Source organism: Erpetoichthys calabaricus, chromosome 10 (genome assembly GCF_900747795.2).
Source record: "Erpetoichthys calabaricus chromosome 10, fErpCal1.3, whole genome shotgun sequence".
Classification (NCBI taxonomy): domain Eukaryota; kingdom Metazoa; phylum Chordata; class Cladistia; order Polypteriformes; family Polypteridae; genus Erpetoichthys; species Erpetoichthys calabaricus.
In genome coordinates this window covers 7,043,271-7,063,975 of record NC_041403.2, presented here as the reverse complement: position 1 = coordinate 7,063,975, position 20,705 = coordinate 7,043,271, and the positions used below count along the sequence as shown (strand labels likewise).

General features: G+C 45.9%; 1 protein-coding gene across 1 annotated transcript in view; it reads right to left on the bottom strand.

The window, feature by feature from the left end:
• Positions 1-15,073: 15,073 nt before the first annotated feature.
• Positions 15,074-20,705, bottom strand: part of lurap1 (leucine rich adaptor protein 1) — a 35,993-nt gene continuing 30,361 nt past the window's right edge. The window contains exon 2 of the mRNA XM_028810803.2: positions 15,074-17,435. Within this exon, the coding sequence (XP_028666636.2) occupies positions 16,743-17,435 (693 nt within the window). The 3' untranslated portion in view covers positions 15,074-16,742. The remainder of the gene's footprint in view (positions 17,436-20,705) is intronic.

Genomic DNA, 20,705 nt, shown 5'->3' with positions numbered 1-20,705 from the left:
GGTTCTCCCACCTTTCTGGAAGGTTTCTGAAGTTCTGTTAGGGTGGCCATTGGGTTCTCGGTCACCTCCCTGACTAAGGCTCTTCTTGCCCAGTTACTCAGTTTGTCCAGACAGCCAACTCAAGGATGAGTCGCGATGGTACCAAACTTCTTCAGACATTTCATTTGCTACTTTGAAGAATTCCCTTTTGGCAGCAATTCCATCGTTAAGTGAGGTGCCGTGAGATCGTAGGGGAATCGTCTTAAGGTCTGTCCACGTATGCTCTGTGGGGTTTGGTTGGGCCACTCAGAGACTCCTGTGTTGGCATGACTGTATGTCTCCTCAAAAAAGTAAGGACCTACACTGCCAAATTCTGCAACGACGCACCAAACTGTAACGTGCTTGCTGTGCAGGGGTCTCTGATGAAGTTCACCAGGATTGGTTTCAGCCCAAAAGTGAAATTTTTGCTTATTTACGCAACCATCCAAATGGAAATGTGCCTCATTGCTACACAAGACGATGGCATCTCGATGAACGGTTTGCAGAATGTTCGCACACAACTCTCTACGGCTTGGACGTTTTCAGGCATTCGTACAGTCCGAGGACAACCTGGAGAATTTCTGTTCGATGTTCTACCCGTCTGTCTAAATTTAGCCACCCACTGAAGAATTGTTTTTTGATTTGGGACGTCACCGCTAGGAGGAATGCTGAAGTGCGTTTGGATGGCGCGTTACGTAGTGATGATGGGTTTGTTGTTTATGAAGAACACTTGGACAGTGAAAGCACGGTGAGCACCGAAACAGGGCATGTGGCCGACTGAAAACTACGAGGGATCGCCTATCAAAGGACCACCCACCTCAACCCACTCGTCTACCTCTGCCTCGTACAATGACCTTCAGAAATGTACAACTTCATTTAGGGTCACACGGTATATATATACAGTATACAGTGCATCCAGAAAGTATTCACAGCGCATCACTTTCTCCACATTTTCTTATGTCACAGCCTTATTCCAAAATGGATTCAATTCATTTTTTTCCTCAGAATTCTACACACAACACCCCATAATGACAACGTGAAAAAAGTTTACTTGAGGTTTTTGCAAATTTATTAAAAATAAAAAAACTGAGAAATCCCATGTCCATGAGTATTCACAGCCTTTGCTCAATACTTTGGTCGATGCACCTTTGGCAGCAATTCAGCCTCAAGTCTTGTTGAATATGATGCCACAAGCTTGGCACACCTATCCTTGGCCAGTTTCGCCCATTCCTCTTTGCAGCACCTCTCAAGCTCCATCAGGTTGGATGGGAAGCGTCGGTGCACAGCCATTTTAAGATCTCTCCAGAGATGTTCAATCGGATTCAAGTCTGGGCTCTGGCTGGGCCACTCAAGGACATTTACAGAGTTGTCCTGAAGCCACTCCTTTGATATCTTGGCTGTGTGCTTAGGGTCGTTGTCCTGCTGAAAGATGAACCGTCGCCCCAGTCTGAGGTCAAGAGCGCTCTGGAGCAGGTTTTCATCCAGGATGTCTCTGTACATTGCTGCAGTCATCTTTCCCTTTATCCTGACTAGTCTCCCAGTTCCCCACAGCATGATGTTGCCACCACCATGCTTCACTGTAGGGATGGTATTGGCCTGGTGATGAGCGGTGCCAGGTTTCCTCCAAACATGACGCCTGGCATTCACACCAAAGAGTTCAATCTTTGTCTCATCAGACCAGAGAATTTTCTTTCTCATGGTCTGAGAGTCCTTCTGGTGCCTTTTGTCAAACTCCAGGTGGGCTGCCATGTGCCTTTTACTAAGGAGTGACTTCCGTCTGGCCACTCTACCATACAGGCCTGATTGGTGGATTGCTGCAGAGATGGTTGTCCTTCTGGAAGGTTCTCCTCTCTCCACAGAGGACCTCTGGAGCTCTGACAGAGTGACCATCGGGTTCTTGGTCACCTCCCTGACTAAGGCCCTTCTCCCCAGATCGCTCAGTTTAGATGGCCGGCCAGCTCTAGGAAGAGTCCTGGTGGTTTCGAACTTCTTCCACTTACGGATGATGGAGGCCACTGTGGTCATTGGGACCTTCAAAGCAGCAGAAATTTTTCTGTAACCTTCCCCAGATTTGTGCCTTGAGACAATCCTGTCTCGGAGGTCTACAGACAATTCCTTTGACTTCATGTTTGGTTTGTGCTCTGACATGAACTGTCAACTGTGGGACCTTCTATAGACAGGTGTGTGCCTTTCCAAATCATGTCCAGTCAACTGAATTTACCACAGGTGGACTCCAGTGAAGCTGCAGAAACATCTCAAGGATGATCAGGGGAATCAGGATGCACCTGAGCTCAATTTTGAACTTTATGGCAAAGGCTGTGAATACTTATGGACATGTGCTTTCTCAATTTTTTTATTTTGAATAAATTTGCAAAAATCTCAAGTAAACTTTTTTCACGTTGTCATTATGGGGTGTTGTGTGTAGAATTCTGAGGAAAAAAATGAATTTACTCCATTTTGGAATAAGGCTGTAACATAAGAAAATGTGGAAAAAGTGATGCGCTGTGTATACTTTCCGGATGCACTATATATATATATATATATATATATATATTTATAATGTATTTATACACAGTATACATCCCAGCATTCCAGCTGAGATGATTTAAAGTTCCCTACCCAGCTGGGAGGCCAGTTTAACAGGAACACCTCAGGAGATTAATCACACAAAGTATTTGCTCCTCCCATGCAATAGGTGGCAGTGTTCCTGGGCTTTGGTGCCTGCATGGATACCCGCAGGGCAGCCTGGGAATTACAGTCCCTTAAGACAGCCCTGCTGGGGTCCATGGGTGCTGCCTGGGGGAGCTGCAGGAACAGGCCATCCCCACTTTAGAGAACTTTTGCCTGACCCGGAAGCACTTCCTGGATACAATGTGGTGGCACCAGAGTTTCCTGTATGGGGAGTCAGAGTGGAACAGACAATGTGGGAGGTGTGGAAGGAGACAAGCAGATTTTGTTTTTTGCTAATGTGGAAAGGATATGGAGGTACCATAAAATAAAAAAAAAATTCATTGTGCCCCCTACTGGTCATAATATGTATGAATATGTATGTGTAGGTTCAGTATATTGCCCCTTGTTGTTTTTGGTAAATTTTCAGAGGAGACACTCAATTAGGAATTTTATTGACAGTCAACTTGCCCTTGAACTCTCCCATTTATACAGCGCCTTTCATCATACTTCACTGCCACAGTTCAGTGGTGCTGTCTTCGTGACGGGTGGTCCAGCACTCAGTTCGCTAAGCCAAAGACTCTGTCCGTGTTATCGGGATCTTTCCTCAGATGTGGCAATGGTGGAGACACCCATATCTGGAAATCAATCCACAACTTGCTGTTGCTCTGCCAGGGGACGACACATCTCCCACCCCTGGCGCTCCAAACCACTGAGTGGTAGAAAACAAACTATGAATAATAATAATCATAAATTATTAAGTCAGCCCTCCACCCTGTGGTGCGGCCTACAAAGCAGGTCTTGAAATCACAAAATTGTTGACGGAGCAAACCAAAGAGGCTGAAATGCAAATATCTTAAAATTGGGTAAAGGGGGCCATGTGCAGGGTGGGAGGCCACAAGGCACCCGCTATTCTTGCCACACAGACAAATCCTTCCAGCTGTTTTGGTGTTTGCACTCAGGTGGGATTGGTGGCGCAGTGGTCAGCTGCAAAGTCCTCCTGACAACGAATCAATGTCCGCATGAAGACAGCACTCTCTTTGTGGCTTCAAGTTCAGCTCATTTGGGGACACAGATGTCCTCACTGTTGCTGTGCATGTGACTTTGTCTTGCTGTGCCTGCTTTCTGTTGTGTTAGGCATTTGAACCCAGAAACAGAACGAGGGGGACATCCTACAAACTCCACACGCCATGGCAGAGCCTCTCAGCTCCAACTCCACGGACTCCTGAGCTGAGGCCACGCATCACTGGGATTGCAGGTCCATCCAACCCAGGAGCCATCAGCTTTGGTAAACAAGAACATGGACACCCCCATGAAAAGGTCTGGGAGGACCCCAACATCTACTACAAATAAAGACGACAGGGCAGAGCTCAGCGACTCAGAGCACTGATCTCGGCAGCCCATCCACCAGTTCACTTATATGAACAGTCAACTTAAAATGGGGGTCGTCCCCCAGCCGCTCAGTCTCTGTGTATATACACCGGCCACTTTATTAGGTACGCCGTGCTAGAACCCGGTCGGACCTCCTGTTGCCGTAATTGTTCATGGCAGAGATTCAACAAGAAGCTGGAAACTTTCCTTTTGAGATGTTGGTCCACATTGGCATGAGAGCATCACGCAGTCACTGCAGATTTTTCAGCTGCACATCCATGATGTGAATCTCCCGTTCCACCACATCCCAAAGGTGCTCTACTGGATTGAGATCTGGTGACTGTGGGAGGCCATTTGAATCCTGTGACCTCATCATCTTGTTCAAGAAACCAGCTGGAGATGATCTGAGCTTTGTGACATGGTGTGTTATCCTTCTGGAAGGATCCATCAGAAGATGTGGACACTGCGGTCATAAAGGGATGGACACGGTCAGCAACAAGACTCGTGTAGGCTGTGGCTCAGTTAATACTAAGGGGTCCAATGTGTGCTAAGAAAATATCCCATACACCATCACACCACCAGCAGCAGCAGACTGAACCATTGATACAAGACAGGATGGACCCCTACTTTCATGTTGTTGACCCCACCATGCGAATGTCGCAGCAGAAATCGAGACTCAGCTGACCAGGCAATGTTTCTCCAGTCTTCTGTTGCCCAGTGTTGGTGAGCCCATGTCAATTGGAGCCTCAGGTAACAGGACTGTCACTCGGTGTGGTCTCCTGCTGCTGTAGCCCCCCATCTGCTTCAAGGTTTGACGTGTTGTGCGTTCAGAGCTTCTCTTCTGCACACCTCACTTGTAACGAGTGCTTATGTGAGTTCCTGCTGCCTTCCTATCAGCTCAGACCAGTCTGGCCGTTCTCCTCTGATCACTGGCATCAACAAGGCATGTCAGCCCAATAGATATTTTCCTTTTTTTTCGGACCACTTTCTGTAAATCCCAGAGATGTTTGTGTGTGAAAATCCCAGTAGATTAGCAGTTTGTGAAAAACTCAGATCAGCCCGTCTGGCACCAACAACCACACCACGTTCAGAGTCACTGCAGTCCCTTTTCTTCCTCATTCTGATGCTCAGCTGGAACTTCAGCAGATCATTTTGAGTTACTGCCATGTGATTGGCTGATTTGAAATTTATGTTAACAAGCTGGTGTACCTAATAAAGTGGCCGGTGAGTATATCTATCTATTATATAAAAAAAATTTGGGTTGAGACGTGATCTTCTCGGAGAGGGACACTTTGACGTCATGCGTGACTAGACATTACCACCTTAGGAAGCAAAACCCGTGAGACGGTGACTTTACTTGCAAACAATTTAAAACAAGATCACAGAAATCTAACCTCACAGTTGTTGGAATGCGATTGGCAGACACGCTTCATGTGCTCCGGGCTCTTAAAAATGTTATACATTCTAGATGGCACGTGAACGACTAAGTGAAAGAAGAAAGAGCAGCGCGTCGAAAAGAGACACGAAAGCGTTGGAGGGAGAAGAAGGCAAAAAAAGGACCATAATAATCTATGTGCAAATTCAGAAAATAAGGAAAGTAATAATCAGCCCGGACGTCCCGCGAGAGAGACTTTAACGTCCCGCAAGACAAAACAGTGACACCAAAGGACAGCTGCTGTACAGGTGGCAGGAGCAGAAAGACAGCAGCTGATCAGACCGCATCTCCTTGACATGCATTCAGCCCACCCGAGCGAGAGTTAGGGGGTGGGCTCATCAAAGCCCCCTAGTGTATATTATCCATCCATCCATTATCCAACCCGCTATATCCTAACTACAGGGTCACGGGGGTCTGCTGGAGCCAATCCCAGCCAACACAGGGCGCAAGGCAGGAAACAAACCCCGGGCAGGGTGCCAACCCACTGCAATAGTGTATATATATTGTGGGATATGGCCGGCCGTTCATCCCGGCCAGTACCCCCAGGCCACAAGGTGGAGTCCTTCTTGCAACATGAAGGAGCCCCGAGTTCCAGCAGGGCATCATAGACAGTGGAGTTTTACATCACAAGCCCTGCTGGATGCCATGGGGGCCTCCAGGGCACGCTGCAGGAAGGAGCAAGGACTTCTATTTCCCCTATAACCCGGAAGTACGTCTAAGTCACAGCGACAGAGGAGATGACGTACTTCTGGGATGAAAAAGAAGAGTTTTGATCTGACCCGGAAGTGCTAGGAAGTCACATGGACAGAGGGTTCAGAAGCACTTCCGGGTCAAGAACTGTAAAGGACTCTGGGAAATCCCAGACGGACGAGCTGAGTCGGGAGGAAGGGTGGCAACGCGTCTGGGAGTGGAGGATTACTGATTATTGTAGTGAGAATTGATTGTTTATGAGTATTGTGGAGTGGAGGGTGCTTGGTGCACATCATTATTATAAAATAAAGCCATATTGGACTTTTATCTGGTGTCTGGCGTATTGTCCGAGGGCTCAAGGGCACGATAGCGCCACCTATCTGTCACTATATATATATATATATATATATATATATATATATATATATATATATATATATATATATATGTCCTGCGGTGGGTTGGCACCCTGCCCAGGATTGGTTCCCTGCCTTGTGCCCTGTGTTGGCTGGGATTGGCTCCAGCAAACCCCCGTGACCCTGTGTTCGGATTCAGCGGGTTGGGAAATGGATGGATGGATGGATATATATATATATATATGGAGGAACGGTGGTGCAGTTGTAGCGCTGCTGCCTCACAGTAAGGAGACCTGGGTTCGCTTCCCGGGTCCTCCCTGCGTGGAGTTTGCATGTTCTCCCCGTGTCTGCGTGGGTTTCCTCCAGGTGCTCCGGTTTCCTCCCACAGTCCAAAGACATGCAGGTTAGGTGGATTGGCGATTCTAAATTGGCCCTAGTGTGTGCTTGGTGTGTGGGTGTGTGTGTCTGCCCTGCGGTAGGCTGGCGTCCTGCCCGGGGTTTGTTTCCTGCCTTGTGCCCTGTGTTGGCTGGGATTGGCTCCAGCAGACGACCCCCTTGACCCTGTAGTTAGGATATAGCGGGTTGGATAATGGATGGATGGATATATATATAGATATATAAAGATCTATCTATCTATCTATCTATCTATCTATATACTGCTCAAAAAACTTAAAGGACCCCTTTTTAATGAGAGTAGAGCATCAAGTCCATGACACTTGTGGGCTGTTGATCTGCTCAGTGAAGTAGCAGAGCGGCTTGTTCATCAGTTTCAGCTGCTTTGGTGCACTAGAGGGGCCACAATGAGACAACCCCTAAAACAGGAATGGATGGTTTCACAGGTGGAGGCCACTGACATTTTTCCCTCCTCATCTGTTTTTCATTTGTCTACGGTCAGCGTCACTACTGGTATCATGAGGCCATACCTGGACCCTACAGAGCTGGCACGGTTAGTCCAACTTCTCCAGGATGGCACATCAATACGTGGCATTGCCAGAAGTTTTGCTGTGTCTCTCAGCACAGTCTCAAGGGCATGGAGGAGAATCCAGGAGACAGGCGGTTACTCTAGGAGAGCTGGACAGGGCCCCTCATAGAAGGTCCTTAACCCATCAGCAGGACCCACTGGTATCTGCTCCTTTGGGCAATGGAGGAACAGGATGAGCACTGGCAGAGCCTACAAAATGACCTCCAGCAGGCAGGCAGGCCACTGGTGTGAATGTCTCTGACCAAACAATCAGAAACCAACTTCATGAGGGTGGCCTGAGGGCCAGACGTCCACTAGTGGGCACCGTGGAGCTTGATTGGAATTTGGAATATCAGAATTAGCAGGTCCACCACTGGCGCCCTGTGCTTTTCACAGATGAGAGCAGGTTCACCCTGAGCACATGTGACAGACGTGAAAGGGTCTGGAGAAGACGGGGAGAACGTTATGCTGCCTGTGACATCGTTCAGCATGATTGGTTTAGTGAGGGGTCAGTGATGGTCAGTCTGGGGAGGCATATCCATGGAGGGACACACAGACCTCTACAGAATAGACAACGGCACCTTGACTGCCATTAGGTATCGGGATGAAATCCTTGGACGCATTGTCAGACCCTAGGCTGTTTCCTTCTGGTGTACGACAATGCCCGGCCTCATGTGGCGAGAAGATGAAGGAATTGATCCCACTCTCACTCACCTGACCTCAATCCAATAGAACACCTCTGGGTGGGACATCATGTTTGGGTCCACCCGACGGCTCAGCCTGTCCAGGAGCTCAGTGATGCCCTGGTCCAGATCTGGGAGGAGATCCCTCAGGACACCATCATCATCATCTCATTAGGACGTTGTCAGTATGCATGCACTATCTACTGTATATATATGTATAATGTAGATAGATAGATAGATAGATAGATATGAAAGGCACTATATAATAGATAGATAGATAGATAGATAGATAGATAGATAGATAGATAGATAGATAGATAGATAGATAGATAGATAGATACACTGATGTTAACTTTATTGGTCCCCTCCCAGCTCATTGGTGAAGTGCTGCATGCCTCTTGTCATGTGGTAACATAAATAGAAATTGTCCCCCGTGTCCCTGCATGCCTTTGAGTTGTCACCAAGCAAAGCAAGTGTGACAAGAGATCACGTACTGTATTTCTAATACTACAAAGATCTTCTAAAATAGCTTGGTCACATTTGTTGGGACCCCTAGATAAGATCGTAAATCATTGGATTTGAGAGATGTTTCCATCTCGCTCTTCTCTTCAATTCATATCAGACGTATTTCCTGTCATTCAGACAATTTAAATGGAGAAAGTCGTCCCTCTGCTGTTTGGTGTCATCGTGTGTCCCCCACACTGGATACGGAGCAGAGAAACAAAAGGAGGGAGTCGTCTGAGGTGATCAGAAAGCAAATGATAGACAAGCATGTGGAAGGTGAAGTCTAGAAGACCATCATCTCTAAGCAGCTTGATGTTCCTGTGACAACGGTTGTCAAATATTATGAAGAAGTTGAAGGTCCATGAGACTGTAGCCCTCCTACCTACACGTGGCCACAAGAGGAAAATCGTCCCCAGAGTGGGCAGAAGGACATTAAAAGTGGTAGACAAAAAGCCAAGGACGACTTCCAAAGAGATATGAGCTGAACTCCATGGTCAAGGCTCCATCAGTATCCAATCTGTTACTTTTTGAGTGACAGTGGGCTCAATGGAAGAAGACCCCTACACACACACACACATGCGCGTCACTCCGGCGTCAGTTCGTGTCCCGGGATGCCTCGAAGGTGTAAATTCGTTGACAACTCCAAGTTGACTTGGCCATCCCGTCCCATTGCCTGCCGTGTGTGTCTGCGACTTTTAAGAAAAGGGGGTCTGGGGGTGGTGTGGGGGGCAAACACAGTTCAAAAGACAAAACAGTGAAACACCGGAGAAGGAGACAAAGGCAACTTTTAATTCAACGGCTTTACAGACAGACACGGGGTCCAGACCACGACCCCCCCCCCCCCGACCCCCCCAGCGGAGCCCCGTTATCTCCCCTCTGGCCGAGCCGCCTGTTCTCGTTCACGTCGGCACCCTCCTTTTCTGTTCTTTTTTTATTTCCATCCTGGCAGCTGCAGCCCCCGCATTCCAGCGCCGCGTCCTCCTTAATCAAAAGCACATGGGAGTTTTGGCAGAACACACTGAGGGATGTGAACGGGGGGAGGGAGAGTGGGGGGATCGGGGGTCCACTCCACGGTCTGGCCATACAACGATGGCATGAAAGGCGTTATGTACATGCTGATTGTTCAATATAGTGCCTTCCACCCCACCCAGCACATCAGCTACCACCTCATTTCTCCATTGTTCGCCCTCACTCCTTTATCGCATGCGCACTGGTCTCGTAATTCACCTTATAATAGCGCGTATGTGAAAGGCACGAACTGAATACAAATATTTACTGTTTATAGTGCCTTTCCCATGGTCCAAGCACTTACTGACTGATATGGCGCCTTTCGTACTAACACCGGAATTTTCGTGTAATCCGTGCGCTGTTTTCCTTATTTACTTATAAAGGGCTTGTAATGAAACCGGCTGCAAAAGGCGCTATAAACAGCCGATGGCTATGGCCTTTTATTGCAGTATCCAAATTACACGATAGCTTCTTTTTGTTTGTAGTACCCCCCCGCCCACCCAAACTCTGGACCCTGAATGGGGTTAACAAGGTGAATGTGAAGGTCGTTAACATATCGCATTACTTAAAGAGAAGCTGACTGCACGGCGCTATATAAAGGCTGATTGATAACATTGGTTATTACGCCTGCACTTGCCTCTGGGTTGACTTATAGTAGGATTTACTTTATAAAGCGCCTTTCGTCGTCTTCACAAATTGTCCTGTAGCTTTAATTTTTTGAGTCCTGCGTCTCTTTTTCGTATTCATATTTTGTTTGTCAAGTGTCCCCGTGGCCATTGGGAAAAGCGGCAATGCCTGTCACAGCGCCCTTTACTAGACAAAGAGCCCGTTTCGACAGGAGTTTGTGTCAGCAGTGTATGAAGAACAAATGATAAGTAACGAAGAAGTTGTTTTGTAATGATTGTAGTCCGCTGTACTCATTACTGTACAGGCTTGTACTGTTAGTTGATGAATTTTCCAGGCCTATAGTATAATATTGAATAATGAATGTTCCGGTACAATATGGAATAGTAATAAGTATAAGCACCACAAACCTGATGTAGGTGTATTGAATGAATGCGTAATTGAATCAGAATGCGTAATTAGGCCTCGAGCTGTAGTCAAAATCGCCTTTCAGGCCTCTAGAGCTTTAATCGAAGTCGCCTTTCTCTTTGAATTTTTGCGACCGTAAATCCGCCGCCTGCCGCGATGTTGGGGGTTGGATGTCGGTCTCGTAAGGTTTTTCGGGCAGCTGCGCAGAAGGCGACTGCGCATTCGGCTTCGGACGGCCGTGAGTGAGTGAGGAGGCAGGCGAATTATGTATTAAGAAGATTGCTTTTCATGTAAACGGCCTTGCGATTGTTCTCGGTATTCACGCAGGGGACGCTGCTATTTTGCAGTAAGGAGGTTCGCATTCTTGGGTCCTCTCACTGCGCTTTGAGTAGTGAGGAAAGCGACATAGAAATGCAAAGAATTAGTATTAAAAGAAACCACAGAAAAGGTGTACATATTTGGTGATAGTGAAAGGCGCTATATCGGATTTAAAAAAATCACTAACTGTTTGACGTCAGTAAAATGGGGTATAACAAATAAAATCTGACTAAGTGTGACATCCGATGTTAGTGAAAGGCGCTATATCAAGTTAAAAGATGCCAACTACCATAAGCGAAATGTAAATGTATGACGCCTTTGAAAGGCACTATATTAAATTAGACAGTACCACAGAAAAGGTGATAGTGCAAGGCGCTATATTGGATTAAAAAAAAAACTCAGTATGACAGACGTGTAAATGTTTGACGTCACTGAAAGGGGGCATATCAGATAAAATCAGAGCAAGTGTGACCACCTGATGTTAGTGAAAGGCGCTATATCAAGTTAAAAGATGCCAAGTACCATAAGAGAATTGTAAATATATGGCGCCTGGGAAAGGCGCTATATTAAATAAGAGTATCATCAAAAAGGTGATAGTGAAAGGCGCTATATCGGATTAAAAAAACACACTCAGTATGACAGACATGTAAATGTTTGACGTCACTGAAAGGGGGCATATCAGATAAAATCAGAGCAAGTGTGACCACCTGATGTTAGTGAAAGGCGCTATATCAAGTTAAAAGATGCCAAGTACCATAAGAGAATTGTAAATATATGGCGCCTGGGAAAGGCGCTATATTAAATAAAAGAGTATCATCAAAAAGGTGATAGTGAAAGGCGCTATATCGGATTAAAAAAACACACTCAGTATGACAGACATGTAAATGTTTGATGTCACTGAAAGGGGGCATATCAAATAAAATCAGAGCAAGTGTGACCACCTGATGTTAGTGAAAGGCGCAATATCAAGTTAAAAGATGCCAAGTACCATAAGAGAATTGTAAATATATGGCGCCTGGGAAAGGCGCTATATTAAATAAGAGTATCACAGAAAAAGGTGTAAATATTTGGTGATGATGAAAGGCGATATTTGGGACGAAAAAAATAAACACCGGGCATGACAGATATGTAAATGTTTCACGTCAGAGAAATGGAGCATATCAGATAAAATCTCTCTCTATACATAGATCAAGTATAAAGATACCAAATACCACAAGAGAAATGTAAATATATGACGCCTATGAAAGGCGCTATATTAATTAGAGAGTACCACAGAAAAGGTGATAGTGCAAGGCGCTATATCGGGTAAAAAAAAAAAAAACTCAGTATGACAGACGTGTAAATATTTGACGTCACTGAAAGGGGGCATATCAAATAAAATCTAAGTGTAAAAAAGTAAGTGTGACCACCTGATGTTAGTGAAAGGCGCTATATCAAGTTAAACGATGCCAAGTACCATAAGAGAACTGTAAATATATGGCGCCTTGGAAAGGTGCTATATTAAATAAAAGAGTATCATCAGAAAGGTGATAGTGAAAGGCGCTATATATCGGATTAAAAAAGCACACTCAGTATGACAGACGTGTAAATATTTGACGTCACTGAAAGGGGGCATATCAAATAAAATCAGAGCAAGTGTGACCACCTGATGTTAGTGAAAGGCGCAATATCAAGTTAAAAGATGCCAAGTACCATAAGAGAATTGTAAATATATGGCGCCTGGGAAAGGCGCTATATTAAATAAGAGTATCACAGAAAAAGGTGTAAATATTTGGTGATGATGAAAGGCGATATTTGGGACGAAAAAAATAAACACCGGGCATGACAGATATGTAAATGTTTCACGTCAGAGAAATGGAGCATATCAGATAAAATCTCTCTCTATACATAGATCAAGTATAAAGATACCAAATACCACAAGAGAAATGTAAATATATGACGCCTATGAAAGGCGCTATATTAATTAGAGAGTACCACAGAAAAGGTGATAGTGCAAGGCGCTATATCGGGTAAAAAAAAAAAAAACTCAGTATGACAGACGTGTAAATATTTGACGTCACTGAAAGGGGGCATATCAAATAAAATCTAAGTGTAAAAAAGTAAGTGTGACCACCTGATGTTAGTGAAAGGCGCTATATCAAGTTAAACGATGCCAAGTACCATAAGAGAACTGTAAATATATGGCGCCTTGGAAAGGTGCTATATTAAATAAAAGAGTATCATCAGAAAGGTGATAGTGAAAGGCGCTATATATCGGATTAAAAAAGCACACTCAGTATGACAGACGTGTAAATATTTGACGTCACTGAAAGGGGGCATATCAGATAAAATCAGAGCAAGTGTGACCACCTGATGTTAGTGAAAGGCGCTATATCAAGTTAAAAGATGCCAAGTACCATAAGAGAACTGTAAATATACGGTGCCTGGGAAAGGCGCTATATTAAATAAGAGTACAAGAGTAAAGGTGTAAATATTTAGTGATAGCGCCCAAGTTTAAATGTTTGAACTCAGTGAATGACACTGAGATACCAAATACAAAACAGACCACGCATGAGAAAAAGTGAATGTTGGTACATTGCGGCACTTCTTGTGTGATTTTGGGCTTTACAAAAATAAATTGTAGTGTATTGCATTGTACACTTAGACGAGTGTAAAATATCGGACGCTCGTGACCCAGAGGCGTAGCTGGGGTTTTTAGCGCCCGGGGACAACTGCGCCGGGGACAGATGTCCCCCCCTTGCCCCTCCCCCTCCTCTAGCTACGCCACTGTCGTGACAGTCGTTACATCAAATTCACCAACTACCACAAATAGGTGAATGTCTGATGTTAGTGAAAGGGCTATATCAGAATTCAAAGATGTCAAGTGCCACAAGAAAAGTGTAAATATTACGTGTATAAAAGGCACTACATCAAATAAAATTAGACCAAGTACGACACGTGTGAATGTCTGATGTTAGTGAAAGGCGCTATATCAAGTTAAAAGAATACCAAGAACCACAAGTGAAGTGCAAAATGTTTGATATTTCCATGAAAGGCGCTATATCAAAAAAAATCAGGCCAAGTACCACAAAAGTATAAACCTATGATTTTAGTGAAAGGCGCTATATCAAATCAAAACATACCAAGAACCACAAGAGAAGTGAAAAATGTTTGATGTCTGTGAAAGGCGCTATATCAGATTATTGTAGTAAATATGAAGATCCCAGTGGAGAAGTCAAAGGCTGACTTCAAGGCGTCGCTAATTAACCCACCTAAGGTGTGAAAGGGGTCTACAGAGGTCTAGTGCCCCCTACAGGGCTGATTCCTGTCTTACATCTGCTAATGACGGCAGCTGCAGCGCCACACAGCCCTGCCTGGCAAACGAACGGTTGACAAATTTAATTGGCTGTTTAGATTTGTGCCTGGTGATGGACTAGCGCCCTCTGTTGGGTCTGTTTTTATACTGCAGCTGTGGGGGGCTACAATGCGAACAGCATGCCAGGTGTTTTATAAGACATGAATGGTGGGCTGTGACAAAATGGTGCCCTCTGCAGGACAGGCTACTAACTTCCACTGCAGGTATCAGAAAATGGCAGAAAATTGTCTAGGGGGTGCGTGACTGCATGGGGTGAAACTCCAGGCCACCTGTTTTTTTAGCTTGCGCTGCTGTTTACTGGGGTGGGCTTCACCCTAACCCTTGACTCTGTAGGGGAAGCAATGCTTGACTTCTGTTTAAATGACCCAATTGATGTGTGTGTGTGTGTGGGGGGGGGTGGGGGTTCAAACAGACAGGTGCCCCCTACAGGACAGGCTGCTACCTGCCACTGCTGGGATCAAAATGGGCCATTCATAAGAAATGTAACTTCTGTAGTGTGTATAAAGGTCTAGCGCCCCCTTCAGGATAGGCTCCTTCCTTTATTGGGGCAGCCTCCACCTTCCCACAGCGTGATTAGCTGACTGCCTTTTTAATTCATTTTAATTGATGTGAGTGTAGGACTGTACATGGATCGGCGCCCCCTATCTGCCTGCAGCTCTTTTGCTGCTATGATTGGCTCCACCTCCCCACAGCCCCAAATGAGAAAATGAACGAAGAAATTCTGACGCGTCTCCCTTACACGTCTCTATCTAAAGTGATAGAACTGACCAAAACCAAGTAAGTGGAGCCTTAAGGGACGGGTGGCACGTGGAGTGTGGCATCGACCACCACAACCTGGGAACTCAAGGTCATCGGCTCCAATATGAAGCGGCTGTCTTGTCTTTAAGGTGAACTTGGCGTGGATTGTTAAAGGTTCAGGGCATCAAGGATGTAAATGCTGTGTCCTAAATGTGTGGGGACAAATGACACTGACGACCTCCATACTAAACAGAAAGTCACCAACAGAAGGGCTCGGGTGCCACTGTTTGTGCTGCTCGGTTTGGGCATTAGACGGTAAAGTGAATGTAGGGGTCACTTATGTGGACACAGCTACATGCCTGGTAACCCATGTTCTTCACAACTCGACAAGCCAAGTATGTGGGATGCCATTCTATATAGCGCCTTGCCCGGGCTATAACCTCATGTGAGTCCCTGAACCATTAGAACACTAGAGGGCAGCAGAGGTCAAGTTACAAAATCAATGTGGGGTTCACTTAGGCTCGTTGCTCTGTCCACACCTGATCTTTACAGCGTGACGAGCCAAAAACATGTGGGGTGCCGCTTTATATAATGCCATGGTCGTGGTGTCTGGCTACGACCTAACACGAGTCCCTTCATCATTTGGCCACTAGGGGTCAATTTATAAATTCAACGTGAGGGTCACTTGTGTGGACAGAGCGACATGCCTGGCAGCCCCTGTTCTTCATAACTCAATAAGCTAAGTATGTAGGATGCCACTTTGTTATATAGCGCCTTGCCCAGGCTATGTGGCTAGAACCTCATGCGAATCCCTGAACCATTAGAACACTAGGGGGCAGCAGCGGTCAACTTACAAAATCAATGTGGGGTTCACTTAGAGCGACATGCCTGGCAACCCATGTTCTTCACAAATCGACAAGCCAAATAAGTGGGTGCCATTTTATATAGCGCCCTGCACACAACATACACCTAAAACTTAATGCGAGTCCCTGAATGTACAAATGTAGTAAAGGAGCTTTACGATGGGGGCTCAGAAGGGTAGCCACTAGGGGGCAGTATTTTCACTAGACATTAGCTAGGGCCTGAACTGAAGCAGGACTACATTTTGAGACTTTAGGAGTATTATGGGGTATAACGTCCCAGCTGGAGTGCCCACTACCCTGAGCAACGTTATTACTGCCCACTACCTGCCAAGCACAAAGTAACCATTAGCACTGAGAATGGCTGCCAGAGGAAGGAAGCGAGAGGCGTTGAAACACTGTGAGGGCATGAGGCTCAAACTGGGCAGCCATATGCCCCGGACTAGTTAAGCCCTCATCAGGTGTCGCCTGGGCTCAGGTCCATGCTTTGGCGGAGAATCCATTCACCTGGAGAATCCATTCACCATACGGATGAGCGATGTGATCACTGTGCCAATTTGCCACCCACAACCCAATGTACAAAATTTGCATTAGTAGCAGTGCTGCCCAGGAAGCGTGAGCCAGCCATATCGTACATGCTGGAGGGGGAAGCAGGTGTGCCCGCTCTGAATGTGCCACGTCTTTGGGGTGCCAACTACATCTGGCATTTTCTCACAGATGAAGACTTGCGGCAAAGCCCGTCGGCCCTAAAGAAAGGTGACGTCATCCTGAGACTGGACCCAGCGCCAGTGGGCATCGTATTCCAAATGGATTTTACCGCCCAACTTGTAGCCGTCCAGGTGCAGCTTGCCATTCTTGTAGGGCTTCTGCTTCGGACTTGGCTTTGTGGTCCCAGACGAGGTGGTACCGTTATCCGTCACCGGCTTGTCTAGGTGCCCCTTCCGTTGCTGATCTCTCACAGCTTTGTTCTGCTCAGCTTTCCCAGGCTCCACGACGGGCTTGGTCCACACCGGCTCGTCCCGCTGAGAGTCCACTTTGTGCGAAGGAGAACCCTGACCCGGCGATCGGCCCCGATCCCGCTGCTGCTGCTGCTGCTCCAGTGCACATCGGCCCAATGGGCCATTCTGGCCACCTGGAGGAGGACATGTCAGTGGCTCAGAGGTTGAAGAACAGTACTCGTCCATTTCGTCGGCCAGCGTGTCCAGATAGCTGCCGATGGAGATGTTGTCCAGCTTGTCGTTGGGGTCCTGGAGGCTGTTCCAACTTCCTCTGCGGGACGTCTCCAGGCTCTCCACCAGACTGTACTGGCTGCTGGTCAGACTGCTGCAACGGCTGGTCAAGGTCCCCTTCTCTTCCAGAATCCACTTGACAGCCTCGATGCCCTCATTGACCGCTACCAGCTGCTGGAGGATCTTCACATCAATGGAGCGCAGGTAGGCCTAAAAAAAAAAAAAGAAAAAGAAAAAATGTAGCGTGAGCTCCAGTGCAAAGATGAAAAGATGGGGGGACCATACAAAAAACCCTGGCCATTAAACAAAACATTGAATTATTTATTATCTGTATATCATTAGCTGATTTCTGTCCATCTGGTACTGGCCCTATGCTGGGCTTATTCAGTGTTAATGTTTGTGATGTGCCATCTGTTAGAATGCATTTTAGAACGTATGTAGTGATAAACTGCACTGCAGTTTTCATTCCAACAGATGGTGTCCACATTAGCTCTGCTGTTAAGAATCCCATAGAAAATGCTGACATTCCAACAGATGGTGCCCACATTAGCTCTGCTGTTAAGAATCCCATAGAAAATGCTGACATTCCAACAGATGGTGCCCACATTAGCTCTGCTGTTAAGAATCCCATAGAAAATGCTGACATTCCAACAGATGGTGCCCACATTAGTACTGCTATTAAGAATCCCATAGAAAATGCTGTCATTCCAACAGATGGTGCCCACATTAGCACTACTGTTAAGAATCCCATAGAAAATGCTGACATTCCAACAGATGGTGCCCACATTAGCTCTGCTGTTAAGAATCCCATAGAAAATGCTGACATTCCAACAGATGGTGCCCACATTAGCACTGCTATAAAGAATCCCATAGAAAATGCTGCCAATACTGATGCGCTGTGCAAGAAAGGACAGAGCCGTCTATACTTCCTTAGAAGGCTGGCGTCCTTCAACATCTGCAATAAGATGCTGCAGATGTTCTATCAGACAGTTGTGGCGAGCGCCCTCTTCTACGCAGTGGTGTGCTGGGGAGGCAGCATTAAGAGGAAAGACGCCTCACGCCTGGACAAACTGGTGAGGAAGGCAAGCTCTATTGTTGGCATGGAGCTGGACAGTTTAACATCTGTGGCAGAGCGAAGGGCGCTCAGCAGGCTCCTGTCAATTATGGAGAATCCACTGCATCCACTAAACAGTGTCATCTCCAGACAGAGGAGCAGCTTCAGCGACAGACTGCTGTCACTGTCCTGCTCCACTGACAGATTGAGGAGATCGTTCCTCCCCCAAACTATGCGACTGTTCAATTCCACCCGGGGGTGTAAACGTTAACATTTAACATTATACATAATTATTGTCTGTTTTTTCACCTGCATTATTATCATTCTTTAATTTAATATTATTTATTGTATCAGTATGCTGCTGCTGGAGAATGTGAATTTCCCATTGGGATTAATAAAGTATCTATCTATCTGTCATTCCAACAGATGGTGCTCACATTAGAACTGCTGTTAAGAATCCCATAGAAAATGCTGACATTCCAACAGATGGTGCTCACATTAGCACTGCTGTTAAGAATCCCTGATGCTTAACTGAACTGATGTAAAACAGAAACTGCACCTATAATTTAGTAAAGGAAAAACTAAATAGAAACAAATGTCTGTATCATATGAATCAATTTCTGTCTTCGGGACACATCCACTGAGGTCATTCACAACATGCTATCTAGTGTCCCTTGGGAGGCGCTTGCTGAGGTCACAATCATCATGGCCCATCATCAACCGTTGGGACATGCCTACTGATGTCACCCACAACTTGACCATCAACATCTCTCAGGACACACCCACCAATGTCATGCCAGAGCAAAAGATAGAAATAAAGATATTACTGAATTTGCAGTAATTGGTTTAAATTTCTACATTCAGACAAGATGGAATGTATTCATTGTTAATATTTACAATGCTCTATTAGAATGCATTTTGCAATGCGTGAAGTAAAAGCAAATATTGCAGATTTCATTTCAACAGGTGGCGCATCACAAACATTAGCTCTGCTGTTAAGAATCCCATAGAAAATACTGTAGAAGTGAGGCAATAGACAAACTGACACTACAACATAATAAAGTATGTGCCCAATGACATCACTCACCACATGCCCACCCACCTTCCTTCAGGACACGCCCACTGATGTCACTCACGACATGCCTGCAGAGAGCCCACTGGACCTGCCCACTTAGGCCATGACAGAGTTGTAGGTAAAGCAAGACTTACAAATTAAAACATTGGTCAATTTGCTATAACTGGTTTAAACTTGGGCGGCACGGTGGCGCAGTGGTATCGTTGCTGCCTCGCAGTTAGGAGACCCGGGTTCACTTCCTGGGATCTCCCTGTGTGGAGTTTGCATGTTCTCCCCGTGTCTGCGTGGGTTTCCTCCCACAGTCCAAAGACATGCAGGTTAGGTGGATTGGTGATTCTAAATTGGCCCTAGTGTGTGCTTGGTGTGTGGGTGTGTTTGTGTGTATCCTGCGGTGGGTTGGCACCCTGCCCGGGATTGGTTCCTGCCTTGTGCACTGTGTTGGCTGGGATTGGCTCCAGCAGACCCCCGTGACCCTGTGTTCGGATTCAGCGGGTTGGAAAATGGATGGATAGTTTACACTTTCAACTTCCGACAAGATGGGAATATATTCAGCGTTCATTTTTACAAGTGCCACCTGTTAGAATGTATTTTGTAATTGCACGGAGTAAGAATTTTATTACAGCTTTCATTCCAACAGATGGTGTATCACAAACATCAGCACTGTGGTTTAGAATCCTTTAGAACATGCTGTATAATTGAGGCAAAAGAGGACTGATCCTGACAACTGTACCTGTACAAAATGAGCCAATTACTGTCCTTGGGACACACCCTCTGATGTCACTCACAACATGCCCAGCAGCATCTTTCAGGACACACCAACTGAGGTCATTCATGACATCCCTCCAGCAACCAATGAGATATGCCCATTGATGTCATTCATAACTTGCTCCCCAACAGTTCTCGGGACACGATGGAATATATTCAGTGTTAATATTAACAATGCCCCATCTATTAGAATGAATTTTGTAATGTATATAGTAAAATCATACAGTGCAGATTTCATTCCAACAGATGGCAACAGACAAACTGACACTACAACATAGTAAAGTATGTGCCCAATGACATCACTCACCACATGCTTACCCACCTTCCTTCAGGACATGCCCACTGATGTCACTCACAACATGCTCACTGACATTCAATTGGGGCACACCCAATGATGTCACTCACGACATGCCTGCTGACATTTCTTCAGGAAAACCCCACTGATGTCAGTCATGATGTGCTCACCGACAGCCCACCGGACACCCCCATTTAGGCCATGATAGAGTTGTAGGTAAAGCAAGGCTTAGAAATTAAAACATTGGACAATTTGTTGTAATTGGTTTACATTTTCAACTTCCAATGAAAT